The sequence below is a fragment of the Zonotrichia albicollis genome, chromosome 5, assembly GCF_047830755.1.
Source record: "Zonotrichia albicollis isolate bZonAlb1 chromosome 5, bZonAlb1.hap1, whole genome shotgun sequence".
Classification (NCBI taxonomy): domain Eukaryota; kingdom Metazoa; phylum Chordata; class Aves; order Passeriformes; family Passerellidae; genus Zonotrichia; species Zonotrichia albicollis.
Window position 1 is genome coordinate 57,760,330 of NC_133823.1, and position 21,680 is coordinate 57,782,009.

Below are 21,680 nucleotides of genomic sequence, written 5' to 3' on the forward strand. Positions count from 1 at the left end.
GCAGGACAGCATTACTGCAACAATGAAAAGCCCCATATCCTCCAAGTTACCCTTTTGGGCTGAAAGAAGGGCACACATACCCTATCAGAACTGTTGTGTGCCAGAACTACCAAGACCGCACTGCAGACTGCCATGGAAACAACAATTTGAATTAAAGGGGGGGAGGGATAGCAGGAGCAAACAAAGCAACATACATTTTTGTCATTTCCTACTGTTTTTCCCTCGTTTCTTCTGCCCTAACTATTCAATTCTGAGATATGCTGGTTTTCCTTTTATTTTTATCTTTTGCAAAAAGTTATCCAGTCATAATGATTCAGCATGATAAAAAACAAAAACAAAACAAAACCAAAGAAACCCTGGTTTTGCATACTTCTTTTAAGAAGCTGCTTCTGTCAGCTACCTTGATCTGCAATAGAAGTGCTCCTTCCAGCCACAGGATTTTTTCCAGGGACAGACACTTGCAAATGCAGTTGTGTAATGCTGCACGAATACCCAGTAATTTCGGTAAACAAAATGCTGATCTCACCAACCACCACAACAAATTCAGTTCTTTATGAGCTATGCCATTTATAAACAGACATTCAGAACTCTCATTTAATCTGGAATACTATCAGTATTTTAAGTCATTTAAATTGCTGGAATAATGCCCAGATGGAAAGTGGCAAGATATTTAAAGATTTATTCCATTTCCTAAGTATGCCATGAATATAAAACTCCTTCCACTTAATCTAATATGCTTCTTTGGCCTATTAGTTTTGGATTGATAAAAAGTTTTTAAATAAAAAATCAGCAGCTGGCAGACAGGGTAAAAATCAAAGATACGGTAAGTACAGACACTTACTAGGAACATATATTGGTTTCTTACAGGATATATTTAAGTTTCCAAAAGTAGCAAACCTCTACCTTTTATTCTATTCCAAACCCTGCTAGATTGCTAGAACTTGATTTTTAGTTAACAGATTTTCAATAATTTAGCAACACTTCTCTCTTTTTTTCTTTGAAAAAAATGAGACACTGACCTTTGTGTAAAAATGAAGGAAAATATGGGGAAGCAAAACTAGACATCAGATTCTCCAATTGAGAGGTCAGAACTTCATGGCTTGCTTTCATCTTCAGAGAATATAATTTCTATATTGTAGTGCAATGAATAGTTTTGAAATACCTGCATAATATTGAACAAGTAACTCTAATTTTGCTAGAGAAACAAGAAAAATTAGAGAAAATTATATTTCTGGTATAACTAGCCAATTTAAAAGTAGTTAATCAGCTATTCCTTACATTCTTCAGCCCGACTGAAGATGATTGTGTTTTAATATTTTAAACTGACTGAACAATAATTTGATCATTGGTAAGTAGGACTAATGATCTCAAAAAAAAAAAAAACATTCACTATGCAGAGTCCGGAGTGACATTCCTGAAAAGGTTTCAGCCAGGTTGATGGTTCCTCATGCTTTTTATATGGAAAGAAAACACTCATTTGCAATGATTAATCAAAAACTAAACAGCTTATAAATGGGTCTGTTCATAGCTCTTAATTAGAGCTAATTTAAAATTTTGCATTTTTAGGACTCTTATGCAAACAGCTTCATGCTAATACTGGTCTGTAGGAAGAGAAAGAGACACAAAGAGCAAAAAATCTCATGAGTTCAAGGTACTGCTCTGCAAATGCAGTTTTAGGCAGCAACCTGCCATGAGTTAAGGCTTCATCTTCCAGCATCACGTCCCTCCTGATAATGGCAACACTGGAATTAGAAGGGTGACAATTGCAGGAGACCATAAAAATCCATTTTGATGTGAAAGAAACAAACCTCCAAGAGAAAAGGAGAGACAGGTCTTGTAGTGTAATGTTTATATATCCAGGGAAGCATAAAGCAGAAACACCATGAAGTGATACACCCACATCTTTCTGAGCCTTATTTCTCAGGGGTTAATGGTGGAGCATGTTTTGCCCTTTGAATGTCAAACTCTGAGGAAATCTGATTTCCATGGAATATCATTCTCCTTACATAACAGGCACATTCACTTTAAGGGGAGCTGACTTCATAATCTGCACTTTGCAAATTGATATCTTTGAATCAAGCATCTTTACAATTTAGTTATGGACAATATTTACTTTTATAGGCACTAATAACTGTTTCAAGTTAATGCAGGTATTAATTTTCCCCAGACTGTAAACTAATGGCTATTGCAAGTGTTTGGACACTTTATTTGAAAGTTTGGAAATATTTAAAAAACTTTTAAGTATGGAGTAAAGCTGCAAGATTTTTCATAATGACTGTGGCCTCTAACTACTAATTTTAAAACTTTAAGAAGAACCAAAAGCTTTATAAGATACATGTCTATGGGGTGTTTTTTACAAGAAATAAAGGAGAATGACTATTACACTGTCTCAATCCAAAAATGATGTGACATAATTTTATACATACAAAAGTGTGTGTCAGACCTTCACATTTTCATTAGCTACATGCAATGCTCAGTTTAACAAGTCTCTACTCAACTACACAGTAAAATCCCTTTCCAAAACATTAATCTGGAATGATTCTAAACCACGAGAATCCATGTTTTTCCAATTCCCATTTTAATTCTCTGAAAGATAGCAAGAATTCCTAAATAGTACACCTTCCTGGTAATTTGTGACATTAACTATTACTGCTGCTCTGAAGAGAGTATTAGAAGTCTTATTGAGATTAGATATCTCCATGCTACAAATTTAAAAGAAAATTACCTTCACCAGGGAGAGCCTCTAATTTTACTGTCATGATTTGCCTTTCAGAGTTAGGATTTGGCAAGAAGGGAACAAACTACAAGGTGCCCCTTTTTGCCAGGTAACTTAATACAAATTCCTTTGTCTGAGGTTATAATAGGTGAACAGGCTTAAGTGTAAAGCAACAAAAAGATAATTCAAAAATAGATTATTACCCCTCATCTTTTCTTTTCTTTTCTTAGCATTTTTAAAACAGCTTCTTCATACTCAGTAAATATATACATCTACATCTTTACTCTAAGTGAAGAATTATTTAGCTAAGAATAGAATCCTATATTGATTTCAAGGAAAAAAAATTGAAATAAATAAAGAATGTCCACTTAACAAAACTTTTACATTTAAATTGATTATATTCACATTTTCCATCCAGTTAATTTGGTTTAAAAATGTTTATATACAATGTATTCAATATTTGTTCAGAAGGTAAAACTTTCATAACTCAAAATGGATAATTTGGTCAGAGAGCCAGAAAGAATAAGGCAACATGAAACCTTGACTTACGAGAGACAAATAAGAAAACAGTGCTAATTCAGGTTTCACTGTCATTAATGAAATATGGAAAGCAATATTGAGAAATGTTAATTAATTGTGAAAAAAATATCATTCAAAGAGACAAAATTAATAAGCTTTTTGCCCTTTAAGTTTTCCTCGGCAGCAAATTTACTTCAGAATAACATGTACAGCAAGAGCAGCAGCATCAAATTCTAAAACATTTCAATAAATATTTCAAATAGATGAAGTGGGCTAAACATTGCTTGTTTTGAATTCTCAAGCAAACTTCTTTTCATAGTTTTCACAAAATAAAGATTTCTGTATTGCCTAAAACTATTAAAGGTTCCATTTTTAAATGGATTTCTACGTTTGTGTTCACAGCATAAAATCTCAGATATGTTAATCTCTTCAGTCATTAATACACACAGTAATAGACTGCAAAGCCTCCTTTTTCAGTATTCAAGAAATATTGCAAAGGGTTATGATCTAATTATTTACAAGCTCAGCACCTAGAACGGAAAGGAGAAATTCAGCAAGGGACACAGTCCTCAGTCTCTCCACAATTTCTCTCTCAATCCCTTCCTCAATCCCTACTTCTTTTTCTTCCCTCTTCCTCCCCCACCTCTTCTTTTTCTCTTAGAGGTTTTCAAACTCAAAATTGCAAAGCCATGTGAACAGCAGTTCTATAGACACATAGGAAAAATGTTTCCTAGTGCCTATAAAAAGGTAAATCTGTGATTTTAACAGAAACCAAACAATGCTCAAAGCATCTGTGAGACAGCTGAGGGAAAAAAAAAAGCCACAAAAACTACAGGATATAGTTTGAAATGATAGGACATTAAAATGGACACATCTGACAGGCCATAAAAATTCAATTACTGGACAAGTTAAGATCTGAACTGTATATCAGCCATGGTTTAGGAGAGGTTTAACTGTTAGTTAAGAGCAGCTACTGGGACAAGGGAATGAAGTCAGGAGTATATGGTATTCCTGACACTGAATATTTATTATTTATTGTTTATTTCTGACACTTTTATCTACACCATTTATTTAAAGTTTATTCTGTAGGGAAGGTTAATTAGGACCAGGAAGATTTCAGGAATTATCACTCCATGCACAACAAACAAAAACGATACTTTTGCTACAGTAATCAAGTTAGGAAAAAGAATCCTGTTTCATGAGTCATGATGCTTTCTAATTAAGACAGTTGAAGGCTTTGATAGTGGAATGCAAATCCTGTATGCAATCCTGATGTCATCACTTTCTACCTTACATGCTGTCTTTGCCTCACCACTTCACTGCTCAAAAGAAAAGCACCCAGCAGGTAATGCTGAGAGACACTGGAAAAATATTTTAGTCTAAAGGACTCCATGAATAAACATTTTTGTTAATTTTTAACAACTATGGAAAAAGATTTTCATGGTCTTTGAGAGACCCTGAGATGAGACTAGATTTCAAAGCAATGGTCAACTTATTTGCATAGGACAAGCAAAGGCAAATGGGCTGCAGAAGACAAACTACTGCACTCTTCACATGAAGTCCATATTTAAAAATCTGGTACTGACAATCTTCAGCAGGAATTTTTGAGCTATTTAAGGTCTAAGACAGTATGAAGTATCCTAGGCAGAGCAGAATTTTAACTAGCTCTGAAATAACTTGGGCTATTTTTTCCATATATACTTTGTCAAGTGTACTGTTTGACAGGGAAAAACACACACAGTGATTGACAGCTTGGGATTATTCCTAAAGCACTCATACCTCAACTCATAAATATGTGATATGAGGAAACAGTGTGTTTCAAAACACAACAAAAATAAATAAACAGTTGATTATGTATAATATTTTAGCAGTATGAAATAGAGAGTCAGCACTACAATGCCTCCAAATTTATCTTCATGACAGACAACTTGCTGTCCTCTTGGTGTCTCTCATTTGCATTTTACAAAATCTGCAGCAAATGCATATTCATGGCATAGAATGACCGTGAAAGACTCATAACTGCCCTAGGTTAGCTGAGGAGGCTGCCAATTTAGTGACAGGACACTTCAGGGCTGCCCATTTTTGAAACTGAGCGTTTCAAATCGAAAGTTTTTCAACATGTCCATTAAACTTGGGCTCAGAGTTTATTGCACATCAAGCTCTCACTGACGCACTCCTGGCACTGCCATAGTCTGTTCCTCTGGCCTCAGTTACAAGATACCTACTCTCTGAAACTACTGTCTGATGGAATTAGGCAAATAACCGAGCCTTGAGCATTGATTAAAATACTGGGTTTAGCATGAAAAGGTCTCCCATTGACAACCATGTTATTCCATTTACTTTTCTTTGAAATACAGGAAAGTGCTTTTTTTAAAAATTCTCTTGGATCATCCTTTTGAGGATGCACTCGTGCATTGAATCCATGCTGTTTAAATTCTACATCAAAAAGGGTTGAGGATAATTATCTTTCTGGTACTTATGAAATAACATTCTTCTTATTTCCACATTTTGAAACTGGAAGAGTAGGAAGACATCCCCAGTGTGACAATTCTCTAAAATTTTATCATGAGAGTGAAGATTTTCCATTCTGAAAATAGAGTTAAATCATCCCAACATTGCAGTAAATCAAATATTTATTTTCCTGCTCCAAATTCATAAATGGAAATTGTTTCTGAAAGAATAATTAAGTCTATGAAGTTAAAACATGTTGACAAACTCAGCTGCAAGATTATACAAATGAAATAAAATGTGAAAAATGAATTGTAGAGGAGAAATGGTATCTCTTTTAAAAGAAAGATCAAATATCCATTACTGTCCAGCATTTTCAGCTACAAACAGTTACAAGGGCAATGAGTTATCAAATAATCTGGTACTTGGGGCTATCATGATCTTTTAGAAATATGAACAAAGAATTTCAGTTATTTTTAAATACTAAACTGCAAGCCTCAACTGCCTAATGACCATTTCCATACCACTTCACCGGTGTAATTTAGACTAAGATAACCAACGGGGAATCTGATTAGTGTAAAAGAACATCTAAGTGGGAATGAGCCACCACAATGTGATTTGCAAGTCCACTCTCATTCTTCCCACAGAAAAGAGTAGGCATTGAGCAAGCAGCTCTGGCCTCATGCTCTCAGCACTGTCATGAGTACCAGGAGTGCTCTATCACTGCAGCCCAACAAAACCTATTTGGCCACTGAGGTCACCTTGGACACCAGCACAGTGCTGAGGGAAGCACCTCAGAGTGTCCGTGCTCTTGATCCTGATGAATATTCAAATCTTCTTGCAAAGGTATCCCTATGGGAATATGCTTTCTATCATCTGGTACTACATACAGCAAAATCAATGATTTCATTTTGAGTTAACTATGTGTCAGATTCTGATTCTGTCTCTGCCAGATTAAAACTGAGCCAGATTTTACAGTAATTCATCTGTCTGCTAATTCACTTTACCAAAATAAAATGAATCCTTAATTCTATCATCACCTATTGACTGTTTTATGACCCTTTCTGGAGGTGTAAATTATTAGCCAGTTTGAAGGTATTGAAGAATCAGACCTATAAACTTCAATGCAATTTACTTTAGATTCACTCATCATTTCTAGAAAGGCGATTGCTTCAAGCTACTGAGACTGATGATAAATAATCCAGGGGGAAAAATTCTAAAAATTCACATGAACAGAAGGAGGACTGTTTTGAAAGAGTTACAGAAAACCTATTTTTGCCTCATTAGCACCAGTAACAATACAAAAAAAAAAAAAAAAAAAAAAAAAAAGAAAGTGCATCAAATTATAGATACAACCTGCTACAATAATAGGAAATCAAACCTGTATTTAGCACACCATAATATACATGTGATTAAAGTAGCCATTTGTTGAAAAAATGAACTTAAACTTTTTTAAATGAGTGGCTGAGAATAGCTAAATGTTTATGCTTAGATTAAAAGGCAAATGAAGCACTTATTTTTTTGGACAATGCAGAGATCAGTGCAGTTTAAAACCAAAGGTAGGTCATATTTAACCAGGACATTGTTTCTAAAAGCTGGAACTAAGCTACTAGAGCATAGCCTTTAAAATAAATGTGTAAATAAAGCAACATATCACACATTAAGGTTACGGTGCCTTAGCTCTTCATGACAAAGCAATGTCATGCATTTCTTCTCATTGTGTTTGACACAAATTGCATATAGTGAGGACCTGGTTTGGGGTTTGTTTATTTGTTTGTTTGTTTCTGTCATAAACAAGGGAATGAAAAATGCTGCCAAAATGCAAAAGAATTTTTTCAGGCAGTGTTTTTCCTCCTGTTTTTGCATAACATTGCAAAGTACAAATACAATGGTAAAAAAAGGAATGTGGTGAATAAAATTTTTAGCTGTTTGTATGTTCCTGAAGGAAATGATGTGAAGCAGATTAACCATCACTTCAAGACAGTTGCTGTTTAATTTATTATTCATAAAAGAGTTCAACTTTCAATTGTGAGATAGTTCACAGCCAACTTCTAATTTAAAAAAGAAGCATTTCTTTTAGTATTTATTAATAAATACAGTACATAACATCATCATGTATAAACGTGACAGAATGTTACCTTTCTTCATTTCCTCAAAGACAAAGGGATTGATACTGGAATTTCCATGCAAATATAATCTGACAATGAAAGGAGGTTTTACTCATCAAAACAGAATTTTGGGTTGGGCCCTGATAAATTAATACATCTAATTGCTGGGATTTTACATTTACTCATTTATCTTCTGACTGAAGGATTTTTTTTCTGCAGACCATGTATTTTTATGTGCTGCAAAATGAATACTCCTGCAGTACAATTATTTTTATCACATTATGATAAAGCACCTCAATCAAAGCTGTACCATTTTTAATCTCCTCACACAATAGACTCAAGACAGCAGAGACTTTTTGTACCTGTAACTTGACTGATGTTAAACTCAGTAATACCATTGTATAAAAAACTCAGAATTCTTGGAAGGACAACAATTTCTCCTACACTAAAATTTTCAATAGAAAAGGTACCTTTAGAGCTCAAACTTTTCCAGGCAAAAATTCGCTTTATCAAGCAGCAATTCCTAAGCATTTTCTTACAGCTTGCAGGCTTCTGAGGATACTGTTGCAAATCTTCATTCTCTTCATGTGTTTTCTTCTCAGGGGCTAGCACTTCCATCCTAAACAGAAACTTAACCTTTAGTTTTCCTGCAGGATATATACACAACTTAAATCCAAAGACTATGGGTAAGGGAGATGGGGGGGGGGGGGGGGAAGGAAAGAGATGGACAGGGGATAAAGGGAAAATATTTAGGATTTCCTTAACCATTCTCAGTTCATACATTCCTAGTATTAATTAAGTGGAATTAGTGAATTAATATTCCTTTGGTTTGAATTATTCATCTGGAAATTAATGTATTTGTAAAATATACAGATAGGGTAAAATCAGATTTTATCTAATTTTTTTTAAACTCTGATTTCAACTTAAATGATAAGAAATATGTAATATCTCTAGATGGCAAATAAATATTTACCTCTTACCTTAGTCAGTTGTTTAGGTAAAGGAAATAATGTAATCCTCTATGCATGAACCTATTATCCTTCCTATCTGAGCTTGCCTGACATCAGTGTCATAGAGGAGAGCTGCATTCCTCTAGCTGTTACTGAAAGACAGCTGCTCTACCCAGAAAAGATGAATAGTTGGGATCTGTGCTGCCTTAATGCCACTGTCACTCAAATGCAGCAAAGCAGCCGAGCCACTTAAAGCCAGTTGTACGCTTGGGGACCATTTCTCTGCGCTACCTTCTCATTCACAGAGGCAGACCCATAAATTCCCACTTGGCATTATTTCCCTTTGCAGACTGACACTCTGGAGAAGCCAGAGGCCGTTACAACACCAACACCGACAAGGACCTAAGCACAGCTCTGCTCAGGGGCTGCAAAGCGAAGGGAAGGAACCTACCCAGCGTTCCAGGACTTGGGTGCCACTCCAAGGTCAGATCCGTGTGCTCCTCAGGCAGCCCCAGGCGGAGGTGCCGAGGAGACGAGCGCGGCTGAGGACGGAGCCACCCTGCCAGCCGCAGCAGCCCCGTGCCAGGCAGCCATGGACTGCACCAGGGGAGCCCCTGATCACACACAGACTGTGCCCAGCCTGCGCCAGGACACCCCAGTGGCCCCTCTTTCACTCCCCTCTTTTTCCCCTAACACTGTGCTCTCACACACAGTCTGCATCTAAAAATGTCAGACGTGATTTTTAAAGGCAATAGGTAGGAAAGAGCCAAAAGGGAAAAAAAAAAATTGGCACTGTACACACCAGAGTTTGATAAACAAAGCTGACTTTTCAATTGTAAACCTACTGTTTCCTAAAGAAAGCAAGCACAATGGAACACAGCCCCTCACTGCCTCCACTTCCATCAGGAGTTCCTACTGATTATGCAAAACAATCAAAGGATGCAAAGGAACAAGTATCCACTTTCTGCAATTTATCTTTTACAAGATACTGGAACTCAAGGTTTTTTTAAGCAGTCAGCTTCCCTTTGAACTGAATTAATCTGCATGCCAATTACACAGATTTGCAACTTTTATGTTTGTGAAGGCTCCTGTGGACATTTGAACTCTGGCATAAGTACACTGCCTTGTGCAAAATGTTACACACAAAACCCCATACCTATCTATAACAACTGGAGACATCTCAGGTCTATCCACACAGGCAAGGACAATAATTCCACCTCTGGAAACAGCCTATCAATCAGCTGTAAGAAAAAAGCTGTCAGTAAATTCTGTCCATAACAACAGAGAAGCATTTGCCTTAACAACCAATTTTTAGGCTGCCAAAGTAAAGGAAGGCACCTCCATTCAGATTCACATCTAGGGACATATTTCAGGCCCAATGCTATTTAGAACTGAACAATGCTTGAATCTGCACTGTTGGAAAAACACTTGCTGGTATAAGGTCCTTTGAGTCCTTAGCATGACACAGCACTCCAGACATGGCTGTATTCCCATCACAAACCACTATCAAAGTAAGCTGAATTTCAATATAAGAGTTTCTGAAACTTCAGCAGAAAAACTTCCAATTTAAGCATATTTCACAGATTTTTTATCTTATATCTTTCAAAAGTGGCATTCTGCAAATAAATATTAATGTTAAATTTGTGTTTACTGTGCTAAGAAATACATTTTCACCACACAATATTCAGTCGGAATTTCCAGATGATTACTGGAACGGAATATTGATTTGCGAGAACAAAACATGAGCGTTAGTTATTACACAGAAATAAGAGTTCTTTTTAAAAGAGAATGCTCTCAACTAATCCTACATTCCATTTCTGAATGAAATTAATGTACCCCAGAAACTAGAGTTCATCCCTTTGAACGCTGGAGGTTTTTTTCTGATCGGTCTGTGCAAGGTATCTGCAGAAATTTACCCATCTTCTGTGGTGTAATATATCTATATTGCTCCTGTCCAGTGCCAGGAGAAAACCAATCCTGTGCCCACGAGCACTGCAATATAGCACTATGTAGTACGGCTCCAAACAGCCAAAACTTCAAAATGTTGTTAACATAATTAAACTTCAAGTTTTCTGGATATAAACGTTCAGAGAAACTGCCTGCCCATGTAACAGCCAGCCATAAAATCCTTGATGTCCCAGCTCCAAGGCCAGCTCTCACAACACATTGCCATACTTCCCAGAGGGGCTCATCTCAGAGATTCTGTAATCCACAGGGAGTGTGAATGGGGAACCAGACACAGGGGAAGACAAAAGCCTCTGGGAGAATGATTCCCATGATGGGATAATTAACAGGAACGGGTACTGCCTTTCCAAAGACATGAAGCAACTTTCACATGCAATGGGAGAGGGTTAGTGGATATGTTCCCACATCAGTATTTGAACAAAGTCTTCAGGAGGTACAAGAACACAGAGGAGTTTTTCCAGAGATGGGATGTATAAATGCAGAAATTCGATAAAATTACTCAAGAGGGGATGGAGAGGAAGAATACTTGCTGAAATCTTCAGGGTTTGCTTCTATGCACCTGAAAAACATGTCTTATTTGTCACAGATATGAAGAGATTCACTTGAGATAAATCTCTAGAAGGACATACTTTTTTTCAAACTGGTTCAGAAGATGTCAAGACATTCAGATTGCACTGTCTCTGTTTCCTTATTTCAAACCCTAATCAAGTCCACAGCAATTTTCTTCTATAATAGAAGTATACATGAATCAGAAGTTCTGTGTGGTAGTAATCATCATGCTGTAATTTTGCACTGAGTTTAAAATAAGCTTAAGCTGTAGAACACTAAATTTCAAGGTACCACTGAATTTTTTCAAACAAATGATGCTGTACTTCACATAGTCATAATAATGATTTAGAAAAGGAATTAACATCACACTTCTGAAGCTGTGCATTTGATTTACCTCCTTCTTGTCTTCAGATTGTGTACTCTGTCTTTTGAGGAAAGGAAATGGATTGACAGTGAATTCCACATTTACAAACCCAAGGACTGTTAAAAAATATATTACACACAATGTTAGAGAAAGACTGGTCATATTGTAAGTAACATGAGAAAAGCATGGAAAAAGCGTGGAAAATATATCAATCCAGGCTTCACAGGATCCTTTCTTTCCCAAAATACAGTTAACCATTTCATAATTTAGGTGAAATGAAAAAGGAATTTAAATAGCACTCAGAGAACCTGAGTAATTTCAGGATCTGGGAATGGGGAGATCTTTCAGCTGGGAGTCAGTAGTGAAACAGATCAGAAGGAAAATAAACAGACCTAGGCACTAGTGGGAGTACCAGCAACAAGACAAATGTGGAGCAATAAAAAAACCTGAAATACCTTTGGTCTGAGCCCTAACACGTTACTGCAGCAGTAACCAAGACCCTGAACTCTTCCTGGGCACATGCAGTTAGGAAATGCAAACTGTTTACTGCAGCTGAAACAGTGCACAGAGACAGGGACTGCCTAAACAAAGCAGGTTTTCATTATTTCATGTGATTGGATTTTATCTGTAATCAATTACACCTGGAAGTAAAGCTGAGGATTTTGTATGTTTTTTTTATTTCCTATTGATGGTTAAATAACTATTTTTATGAGTGATCTAAATCATTCAAGCTAAAAACTCCAGAGAGTCACAAGCTGATGAATCATATAAGGTCTGTGTGATGCCACATAGCTACAGATATTTTGAGCAATACTTACTTGAACTACAAGGAAATGTCTTCTAGCTGGGGGTAAGTGGACATGGGTGTAGGAAGGTTGTCTTAATATTGCTTGATCAGATTTGATCCTTGGAAAAATGAAACTGAACTTTATATGGATTCATGGAAAACTGTAAAATTCGTCTCTCAATAATAAAATAGCAGCTTCAAAGAGCAGAGGTATCATTATAGTGTGAGAAATACCTCAGGAATATTCCAGATTAAACAGTTAAAACTGGTATCTATATGGAATTTGGGAGGAATCTTTACAGAACTGTCCAGTTGCATTAGCTGACTACTCTAGCACAAGTATTTCAAGAACTTTCACAGATGACTGTAAAGAAATTGTTTAACTTCAACAAAGCTAGATTAAACCAGTGATCTCTGCTGAAAACTTTGGGCCACTAGAGATTGCAGCTATAAGTTGTGAAATGAATGCTGAAAAATAGGGCAAGCTTACAGAATCCAGTTCTGCATGAATGTGTGGGTGACTGCTGACATATTAAGGAATATTACAAGAGATGCTTCAGAGAAAAAGCAGGGTTTGCTTTGATTTTGTTTTTCTCAGCAGAGGCAAGTTTCAATAGTATTTTATGATACCTGATTTTGGTAGATAAAGGAAAGGATTTGTGAGTGGAAAGGAAAATTTCATTCCCTTTCTGTAGAATGAAAAATCGAACAGAAAAAGATATCAGCAAAAATATATCAGTTATTTATTTACCCCCACTGTATATTGCTCTCTAAGGTTTTGCTGCTGCATTAACTTGAACTTTGTTTACATATTTTTATCCTTTTCATCATTGGTTTGTCTATTTATAGGGGAAAAAAGGCAGCTGGATAAACACCAGGTAACAAAAGCTTCCTGTATGCTTCAGTATGACTAAAATTTGGGGTTCTACTTTTGCCAAAGGAAAACAGGTAAATTTTAATTTGTGTAGAACATAGGGAAAAGTTGAGCAGTGCTAGTCTCTCTCGAAACTCTGTGGGAAGCACTTGAAAATACTACACAGGTATAGGGGAAACCACTCTTGTTTTTTTCTCATCTCATAAAGGTATCATCTTTCATATATAAAATGTCTATAGGTCTTGCCTGTTCATGCACAGTGAATCTCTGCATTGTAAATGAGGAAAAAACGAAAAGAAATAGGAATAGTGGGGCAGACTGCTCCAGAATTCTTTTGGTTTTTTTAACTCTGAACATTTTTCTGGGACAACACATGTTAATAATTGATTTCAGTTTGCATTCAGGACTTCTGGCTTAGAAGGAAAACATCTGTGATCACACATGTTATCTCACAGTGCTGTGTGGGTCACAGAACAGCTGGTGATACCTGCAACAACCAACTGACTGCATCAAGAACAATGAGCAACACAACCAAGAGTGGGAATTTCACTGGAGGGAATTTCAGAGAGTTCCTTTGCTGTGCCAGAGGAATTTCATGTCGTAATCAGCCTTCTTGGTGTTATAGGTATATGGGGTTGAGCTCTCACTGGATGATTCATTAGCCAAACTAAACTGAGAGAAAAGGTTTTCCTCCTGTCAGATTATGGTGGTATGAGACATGACAGTGACTGTGATATGAGTAGAAAGGATTTTAATGTTAATCCATTGTTAATGGTAATTAAAACATTCCTGTTCGCTATTATCAGTTCTCCAGAGTACGTACGTCTACTCCCCTTGGTTAAAGCAGGGAGTTTTAGATTTTCAGTGTTAATAAATATTTCTCAGCAAAGAGAAACATAATCTATTTACTGGTGAAAAATTAGAGTTTTATAGCTGCCAAGAATATTTATAACTGCCAATAACTTATTATATTTATAATAAATTATATTTATATTAAGTTATATTTATAACTGCCAATTTCTTGACAATATGTCAAAGACTGAATTCTTACAAGACTTTTTACAGGTACATAGTAACATTTCATTTTCCAAAATTACAGGATAAAACTGGATTAATGAGAGAGGATAAAAAGGATATGCAAGCCCTAAGAAGTTTTTTCACAGGTAACTTAGCAAATTTGAACAACCACATGCCATTGTTGGTTGCTAGTTTCTTTTTTTAAACTATTCAGTAAAATCACATAGCTGAGAAGACTCCCTGGGCTGGGTATTCCAAAGCTGGAAAGGTCCATGCTCTGCCACTGAGAGGGACTGGGGCAGAGGGAGGTCAGAGAGACAACTCAAGTAATGCAAATGTGCTGGGACTGATCCATTTTCTTTGTGAGAATGCTCTGATAGGGTAGCAATCTACCAGAAAATGCCATCAATGTCATAGCTCACGAAGAATTAATGAGTCTATTGGACTGTTTAAATTCCTAAACAAAGATATTTTATCTCAGAATCATAGAATGAACATACCCAAGACCCATATGACTCCATACAAATAGATACTTTTTTTTCTACATCTGTATATCATTACACTTCAACAAGAAAAACTCTTATTTTAAAAGTCTGAAAAGTGAAACAGATGAGAAAAAAGCTTCATGAGACTTATAAAATAATGTTTTCTGTATCTGAAGTAGTATCATAAGAGTATAACTTTGGGAAGTATGGACAAAAAGTAGAGGATATTAATACAAGTAGATTATTGGATTAGCTCCTGTAAACCTATGGAAATGCCAACAAATTCTAAAGAGAAAGTTCCAGTAGAATTTGTTGGAAATTATTTGCTCTTGGTTTAAATTGTTATTTTTACAGGTTTTAGCAGTAACCATATTTATCAGTAACAGTATTAATCCTATTTTATGCTTTTTAGTAATGATAAAATTGTAAACACAGCTCCATAAAATATAATGCATATGCTTTGCTTTGTAATAGTAAGAGGTATTCATTTTTAAACTGGTCTCAAGCTTATTATATGGACCAGATACACTCCCTTCCTGCAACTGCCTTTACTTCATTTATGATTCTACATCTATTGTGCTCAAAAACATTGACATAAATAGCAGAAGGCTCCCAGTTAACTCATAACTATCAGAAGTCCATTTCAGATGATCATGGCTTTGGAAAATGCTTAATATTACTTTTGCTCAGGCCCCTAATTAGCCCAGTATTTGGCAAAATAACCCTGGAAACAAACTGGCATTTCCTTTCCCCTTGCGTCTTTATCATTTACATATCATTTATACCTAAAGAAACATGAATCAAACTGTCCATCCTTATTTTGTGGCACAGGGTTTCCTAAGAGCAGCAAGAATAAATTTGTCCAGGACACATAAACAATCATGCTTTTCTCCACAGATAACCATTACAGGACAGAGAAATTATGTTCAATTCTCACATATGCATTAAACTATTTTTTTATAATGCCATAGAATTAAGAACATATGCAGTAAACCTCACAGAGATTAGGACTTATTTATGAACATGTAAGTAGTTTTGGAAGCAGTGAAAAGCACTTATTATTAGCACAGCACTGGTAAGAGAAAGGGCTCATTACCATCAAATCCTATCCCAAAAAAAGCTGCTTATCAGAGACTGACCTGCAGATGGGGCAGCACTTACAAATGAAGGTAATTGAACAACAGCAAAACACTTCCATGACCCCTTTTTCTTACCTCCTTGTTTATATAAACAATTTATTAGTAGAATCTGAAATTATTATTTCTATGCTTTCCTTAATCTGAGGTATTTTCATATGTTAACAGCTTAGAATAAAAAAATGTTATAATAAATCATCTACAAAATTAGTTCCTTACTGCCACAAAGCAATCATCATGGCTGTCTTTTGTTCACTGAAGAACAGGAATAAAATCTGAATGATTTCAGATGCTATAATTCCTTGTTGAAAGCTAAATGGTTAAAGAAGAGAGAGGAAAAGTGGTGCAGCTGAGCACCCCTTTTGGGATGGCTGAAATGGACTAGCTGAAATGAGAAGCTTCTAAAAATTTATTTGACCATGAGAAGTATTTATTCATAATATGATCACTGAAGAAGGAGGTCAAGGAAATAAAAGAATGCTTCTGAACAATATGTTTGGGAAGAGAAGCCAAAAAGGTCTGATATTTCATTTTAGTTTCAAATAAAATTGATTATAAACCAGAAGTTTTATGATTTCATATTTCAGCAGAACATAACTCATACATTTCCTCCAAAAAGACACAGAAGCCTCATTTACCAGGGACATACACATTGCTTGGAGACAGAATCCATGAATCAGTATGAACATATTTGTCACTTGGATCCCTGATGAGGTATGAGCTGAACTTTTAAATGATCTTCCATATTCAGAGACAACAATGCAGACTGGATACAAACCTGCACTTCTGGGCTGACACATAAGGTTGCGCTAAATAAAATCACGTTGTAAATTATAATCTCATTAACTTCATGCTTGTTACCTTATGCTTAGCAAAATAATGATAAACATCTCAGAGAAAATGAAATCGAAGGTAAAAGGTATTTCCAGACAGAACTGAAAGCTGTGTTTATTTAGATATATATGTACAGCCAACAAGGTTATGAAGAAGATGAAATAAAAGTACTGGAAATTTCTGAATTTTAATACAGGCTTTTATATATTCTTATGACATTTGATTCTTATTAAACTGTTCCCAAATAATTTATATTTTCCTACAGACAAGCAGCCTCAAAGAGTGAACAAAGTTTGAGAGAATATAAATTCAGAATATAATCAACTGCACGATATTGACCTCACATCATTAACACTTAATTTTGTGATAGGCTGAACATTTCCAGCTCTTAGAGTGGATACTCATGTAGTGTCCAGCTATTTCCAAGATCAGACTCAGGTGATTATGAAACAATGAAAAATTATAATTTGAAACTATTTTATCTTTTTTCCATCTATGATTTCTTCCTCAATGGTCCTGGAGTGAGATCAAAAACAACAGGACATTGAAATTCACATTGTGGTAAAATGAGATGAACTCAGGAAGCAGAAAAAAAATATGGCAAGCAAGGAAGTTATTTATTATTTAAAAATCTAATAGGATGAGCCTTTTTATGCAATTTTTGGGTGACTACATTCTATATACAGTATTTAATCACATTACCATTTAGTAAGTTCTGTTACTAAGTGACATGGTTTTGCTGCCTCATGTCAATAATTTACCTGAATTATTTTATCTGTTAACAGACAGCAAGTTAAAACTGTCTCTTCAGAAACAGGAAGCAGCTTTCTCTACTGCCAGGGCTGTCCAGCAATGCTCTGCCTTCACTACATCAGACAACACCAACAGTGGTCAAATCCAGTTGCATGTGCCATGGCCACCAGGAAAAGCATTCCAGCTGTTTCTGAGTATCTCCAGGCCAAGCAGATCAATACTTGCAATTTATGTTCAAGCTGAACCAGCATCAGGGAGGCTGAGTGCCCCCACCACCAACCATTTGTGCCACTCATAGAATTTAAAATGATTACTTTATAAAGATTTAGTGTGTGTTGTGAATGTGCCTGACAGCAATGGGAACTTGTAAATGCTTGGTATAATAGGAGAGAACAATAAGGCAGTTAGATAGAAAAACTTCTAGATGTAGTGTCTTTTGTGGCTGCAGTTTCTCAGAGGAAATGAACAGAAAACACCCCAAATTAAATACCAAACAAACAAAACTACATTTACTCATTAATTAGCACACAGAATACCAGCAGCTAAACAAAGACCCATTAATAGCCAGGTTCAAGCTATTGATTTTCTACAAGAGCCTAATGATCCTCATGTGCACTAAATGTGTGGATAAAACTGTGCCATAGGAGCTCCTCATCAATATATTAATCCCCATCTCCAAAACACACATAGGAATATTCTTCTTTTAAAGTACAGAAACACTGCCTTACATACTTATGTAAGTGTACACTTATGCACTTACATAAATGCACTTATACACTTGCATAAGACTGTATTTTCATACTTCTAGCCACCTAACATCTCCTCCAGGGCACAGGGTAACCAAATTGTTCATCACAGACCATCTACAGTTGCCCTCACTTTCCAGAATTTCCATTACTGAAACACCTGAGACCATTTTCTTTCTCAAAATAATCTTGAAATATTGAATCAGAACTTTTCATTACAGAAAGAACTTTATCAGCATAAACCTTAATCTAGTGACATGTTTGCATAAGATCACATCAGGGAAAAGCTGATTATTGTATAGCTTGGAGGGGAAAAAAAAGCTTTTTAAAGTGGTTTAGCAGGCCAGCAGTCCAGCACTATTTAAAATTGAAAGATTGTCACTTGTGAGTGTTCAAGGAATGGTGCTATCTTTGATTATGTACTGTCAACATTTGTTAACTGCCTGTCCAGGCAGAGCAGTGACAGTGTATTTACAGTGTTACAGTGAAATCCTCAAAGGGAACAGTGATACAGGGTACTCAGAAACTACAGAAGCAGATTCATCACCAGAATGCCTTATTCTAACATTTCCAGATGGCAGAAAGCACCCTGCAAACTTCCACCAATACCTGTCAGAAAATCAAAGTTGTCACTTCCTAGCAAACTAGTAAACTTTCAGGAATCTCCACATTGTGTTGTTACTGCAGAGAAGTACTGCAGGAAAGAAACAGAAAAGCTGTCATTTAATAATCTCTTTTTCCATGCAGCAGATTACATATAAATTGGAAGACATATTTGAAAAACAATGAGAAGTCTCATTTTTATCTGTATTTGTTAAATGACAGAAAACTCAGGTATTTCTCATGGTTAATGAACGGGACCTATCATTTCTCATTTTCCTCTTTGGGCAAATTCATACATAAAACAAACTCACATTTACAAAAAGTGAGTCTGGAGTTAGTTTATGGTCATAAAGGATGAAAAAACATGAAATTTCATGTATTCCTAGACTGCTTATGAAGGCAGCACAGCTGGAGCTGTTCATCTTGGATGAATTATAATAAACTTTAGATTCAGTAACTGCATATTTTGACAGCTGAGTAGCAAACACTTAGTTTTTTATTAACCCAAGGAGCCTGAGAAGATACCAGGGAGTTATACCTGTTACCTGTCTCAGACATGGGCATTTTTCTGTGCCTTCTCCATCAAGTGACACAAAGCTGTCTGACACAGTACCTCAGCCACATGCTCTGTTGTCACTGGTGTGACCCATGGCAGGGGACTTGGAACAAGATCATCTTTAGGATCCCTCCCAAGCCAGGCCATTCAGTTATTCTATGAATCCACCAGCTTTCACATCTTTCAGCTACATTTCTGTTCATGAAGTTTTACTCTGTCATAGGTAAGATGTTATTAACATGAGTGGAAGGGGTCACTCACTAATGAGAACACATCCATGAATGGAGAAGGGACTGGCTCTTGGTCCAACTTGTCAATTATTTCATCAGCAATTTAAAAGATGCTATTAATTGCTGATATGGCCAAATGCAAAGATTGGTGAACAAATAACCAGAAGGACATTTTATTGTTACAGGATGAACTCAGCAATTTTTTTTCAGTCCAGTAAAATGCAAAACCACACTTCTAGGAGGAAAGAATAAAGAGACTTTATCTTTGTTCAAACACAAAAACCCCTCAACCCCTCAGATGAGCATTCTGGTTTAGAGTGCAAACTTCCAAAGAGATCAGAAAACAGAGGAGCAACTTCAAAGAATGATTGCAAAGTAAAGGGAGTAAAGGGATTACTACATCTCTGTGAAGGCAATCATCAGTGGAAAAGAAATCTGAATATGGACAAGTTTTGAGGCTGAGGAATATGAAGCAATTATGATTGAAAAGTTAAAAGCTCAAGCTAGACAAATCTGGAAAATAAGATAAAATTTTAAAGTAATTAAATATGTGGGAGGGATCCCATTATTGTTAATTTTGTTAAAAATAATAATCATATTTGAAATCCAAATCATGATCCAATTCCTGTGAAAGACCTCTGCCTGAGGAAGGTCAGCTTAGAAGATTACAGTGATCATCCCTGGATTTAAAACAAAAATGCTCTTTTTTTGCAGATTAAAGGAAAGAGCACAATGTTGTTCTCTCCTCATTTCACAGGTTGTTTGCAAGGTAACCTTCATCATCATAAAAAGCTGCAAATATAAGTGCAAAAATAGGAATATAGAACACAACTTTATCTAGCAATTCTATCAGAGTTTCTGACAAATTCAAGAGGTTAAAACAATGCTTCTAACACCACCTAAATTCCAGCAGGTGAGTTCAAGATTAATCAGTTTCTTCAGGATGAAGTCATTTTTCTGCATTTGCCTACGTTATCCGTCAGCATGGAAGACTGCCAGAGCTCCACACAGATCTGCATGTAATCAAATGATTATAATTTAGCAGTATGTTAAATGCCCAAGTGATTAAAACACATGAATAATTGAAGGGATTCCTAATGGATTAATTAAAATAATGTTCTTTAGTGTATCCCTATTTTCATAGCTTTAGGCAATATCAAGTGGTTCAAATTAATAAATCATCTCACAGATCACATGATTTTCTAGGACCTACAGTTCAGCCCTTGAAGCTATTGGTTAGGAAGGAAGCCATAAAAAGTGCAAATAATAACGAGATTTTTGACCTTCCACTGTCATGTAAATTGATGTGTGCCTGGCATAGGCCGACTTCACATCTCAACTCAAAAGCTTTCAGCTTTGTTATTGTCCCCATCTTGTAACTGGGTGTGTTAACTCTAAAAGGGACTAAAATGGAAGAGCAAAACAGGGAATAGTTAGGAATAAATGAATATTCTTTTTCAAAAAAATACACATACAGAGTGCCTGTAAAAGAAAAAATATTAAATACTTTACAGGAAATGAAGATTCATACTACATGCTGACAATTAATGTATAGAGAACTATAACACAGGTTATTCCCCAGTACCCAGCTTTTCAGACTGCAAAAATCAAGTCAAATAAATGAGAAATAGACATTCATACCACTTATTTGACTTTTTTCTTTCAAGCTTTGCCTCTGATATGCTGATTTTCTTCTTTCTTTCTTTCTTTCTTTCTTTCTTTCTTTCTTTCTTTCTTTCTTTCTTTCTTTCTTTCTTTCTTTCTTTCTTCTCCTTCCTTCCTTCCTTCCTTCCTTCCTTCCTTCCTTCCGACACTTCCTTCCGACACTTCCTTCCGACACTTCCTTCCGACACTTCCTTCCTTCCTTCCGACACTTCCTTCCTTCCTTCCTTCCTTCCTTCCTTCCTTCCTTCCTTCCTTCCTTCCTTCCTTCCTTCCGCCACTTCCGCCACTTCCTTCCTTCCGCCACTTCCTTCCTTCCTTCCTTCCGCCACTTCCTTCCTTCCGCCACTTCCTTCCTTCCTTCCTTCCTTCCTTCCT

At 36.1% G+C, this 21,680-nt stretch overlaps 1 protein-coding gene across 3 annotated transcripts in view; it reads right to left on the minus strand.

Annotated features, from left to right (window-relative positions):
• The window catches only part of KCNIP4 (potassium voltage-gated channel interacting protein 4), a 429,312-nt gene that overhangs the window by 378,248 nt on the left and 29,384 nt on the right, over nt 1-21,680 (minus strand). Inside the window, exon 1 of one of the 3 annotated variants that reach the window (XM_014265576.3) lies at nt 8,262-8,410. The exons of the other annotated variants lie outside the window; for them this stretch is intronic. Within the exon in view, the coding sequence (XP_014121051.2) occupies nt 8,262-8,409 (148 nt within the window). The 5' untranslated portion in view covers nt 8,410. Of the gene's footprint in view, nt 1-8,261; nt 8,411-21,680 lie in introns of those variants that run through there. 3 annotated transcript variants of the gene reach the window in all.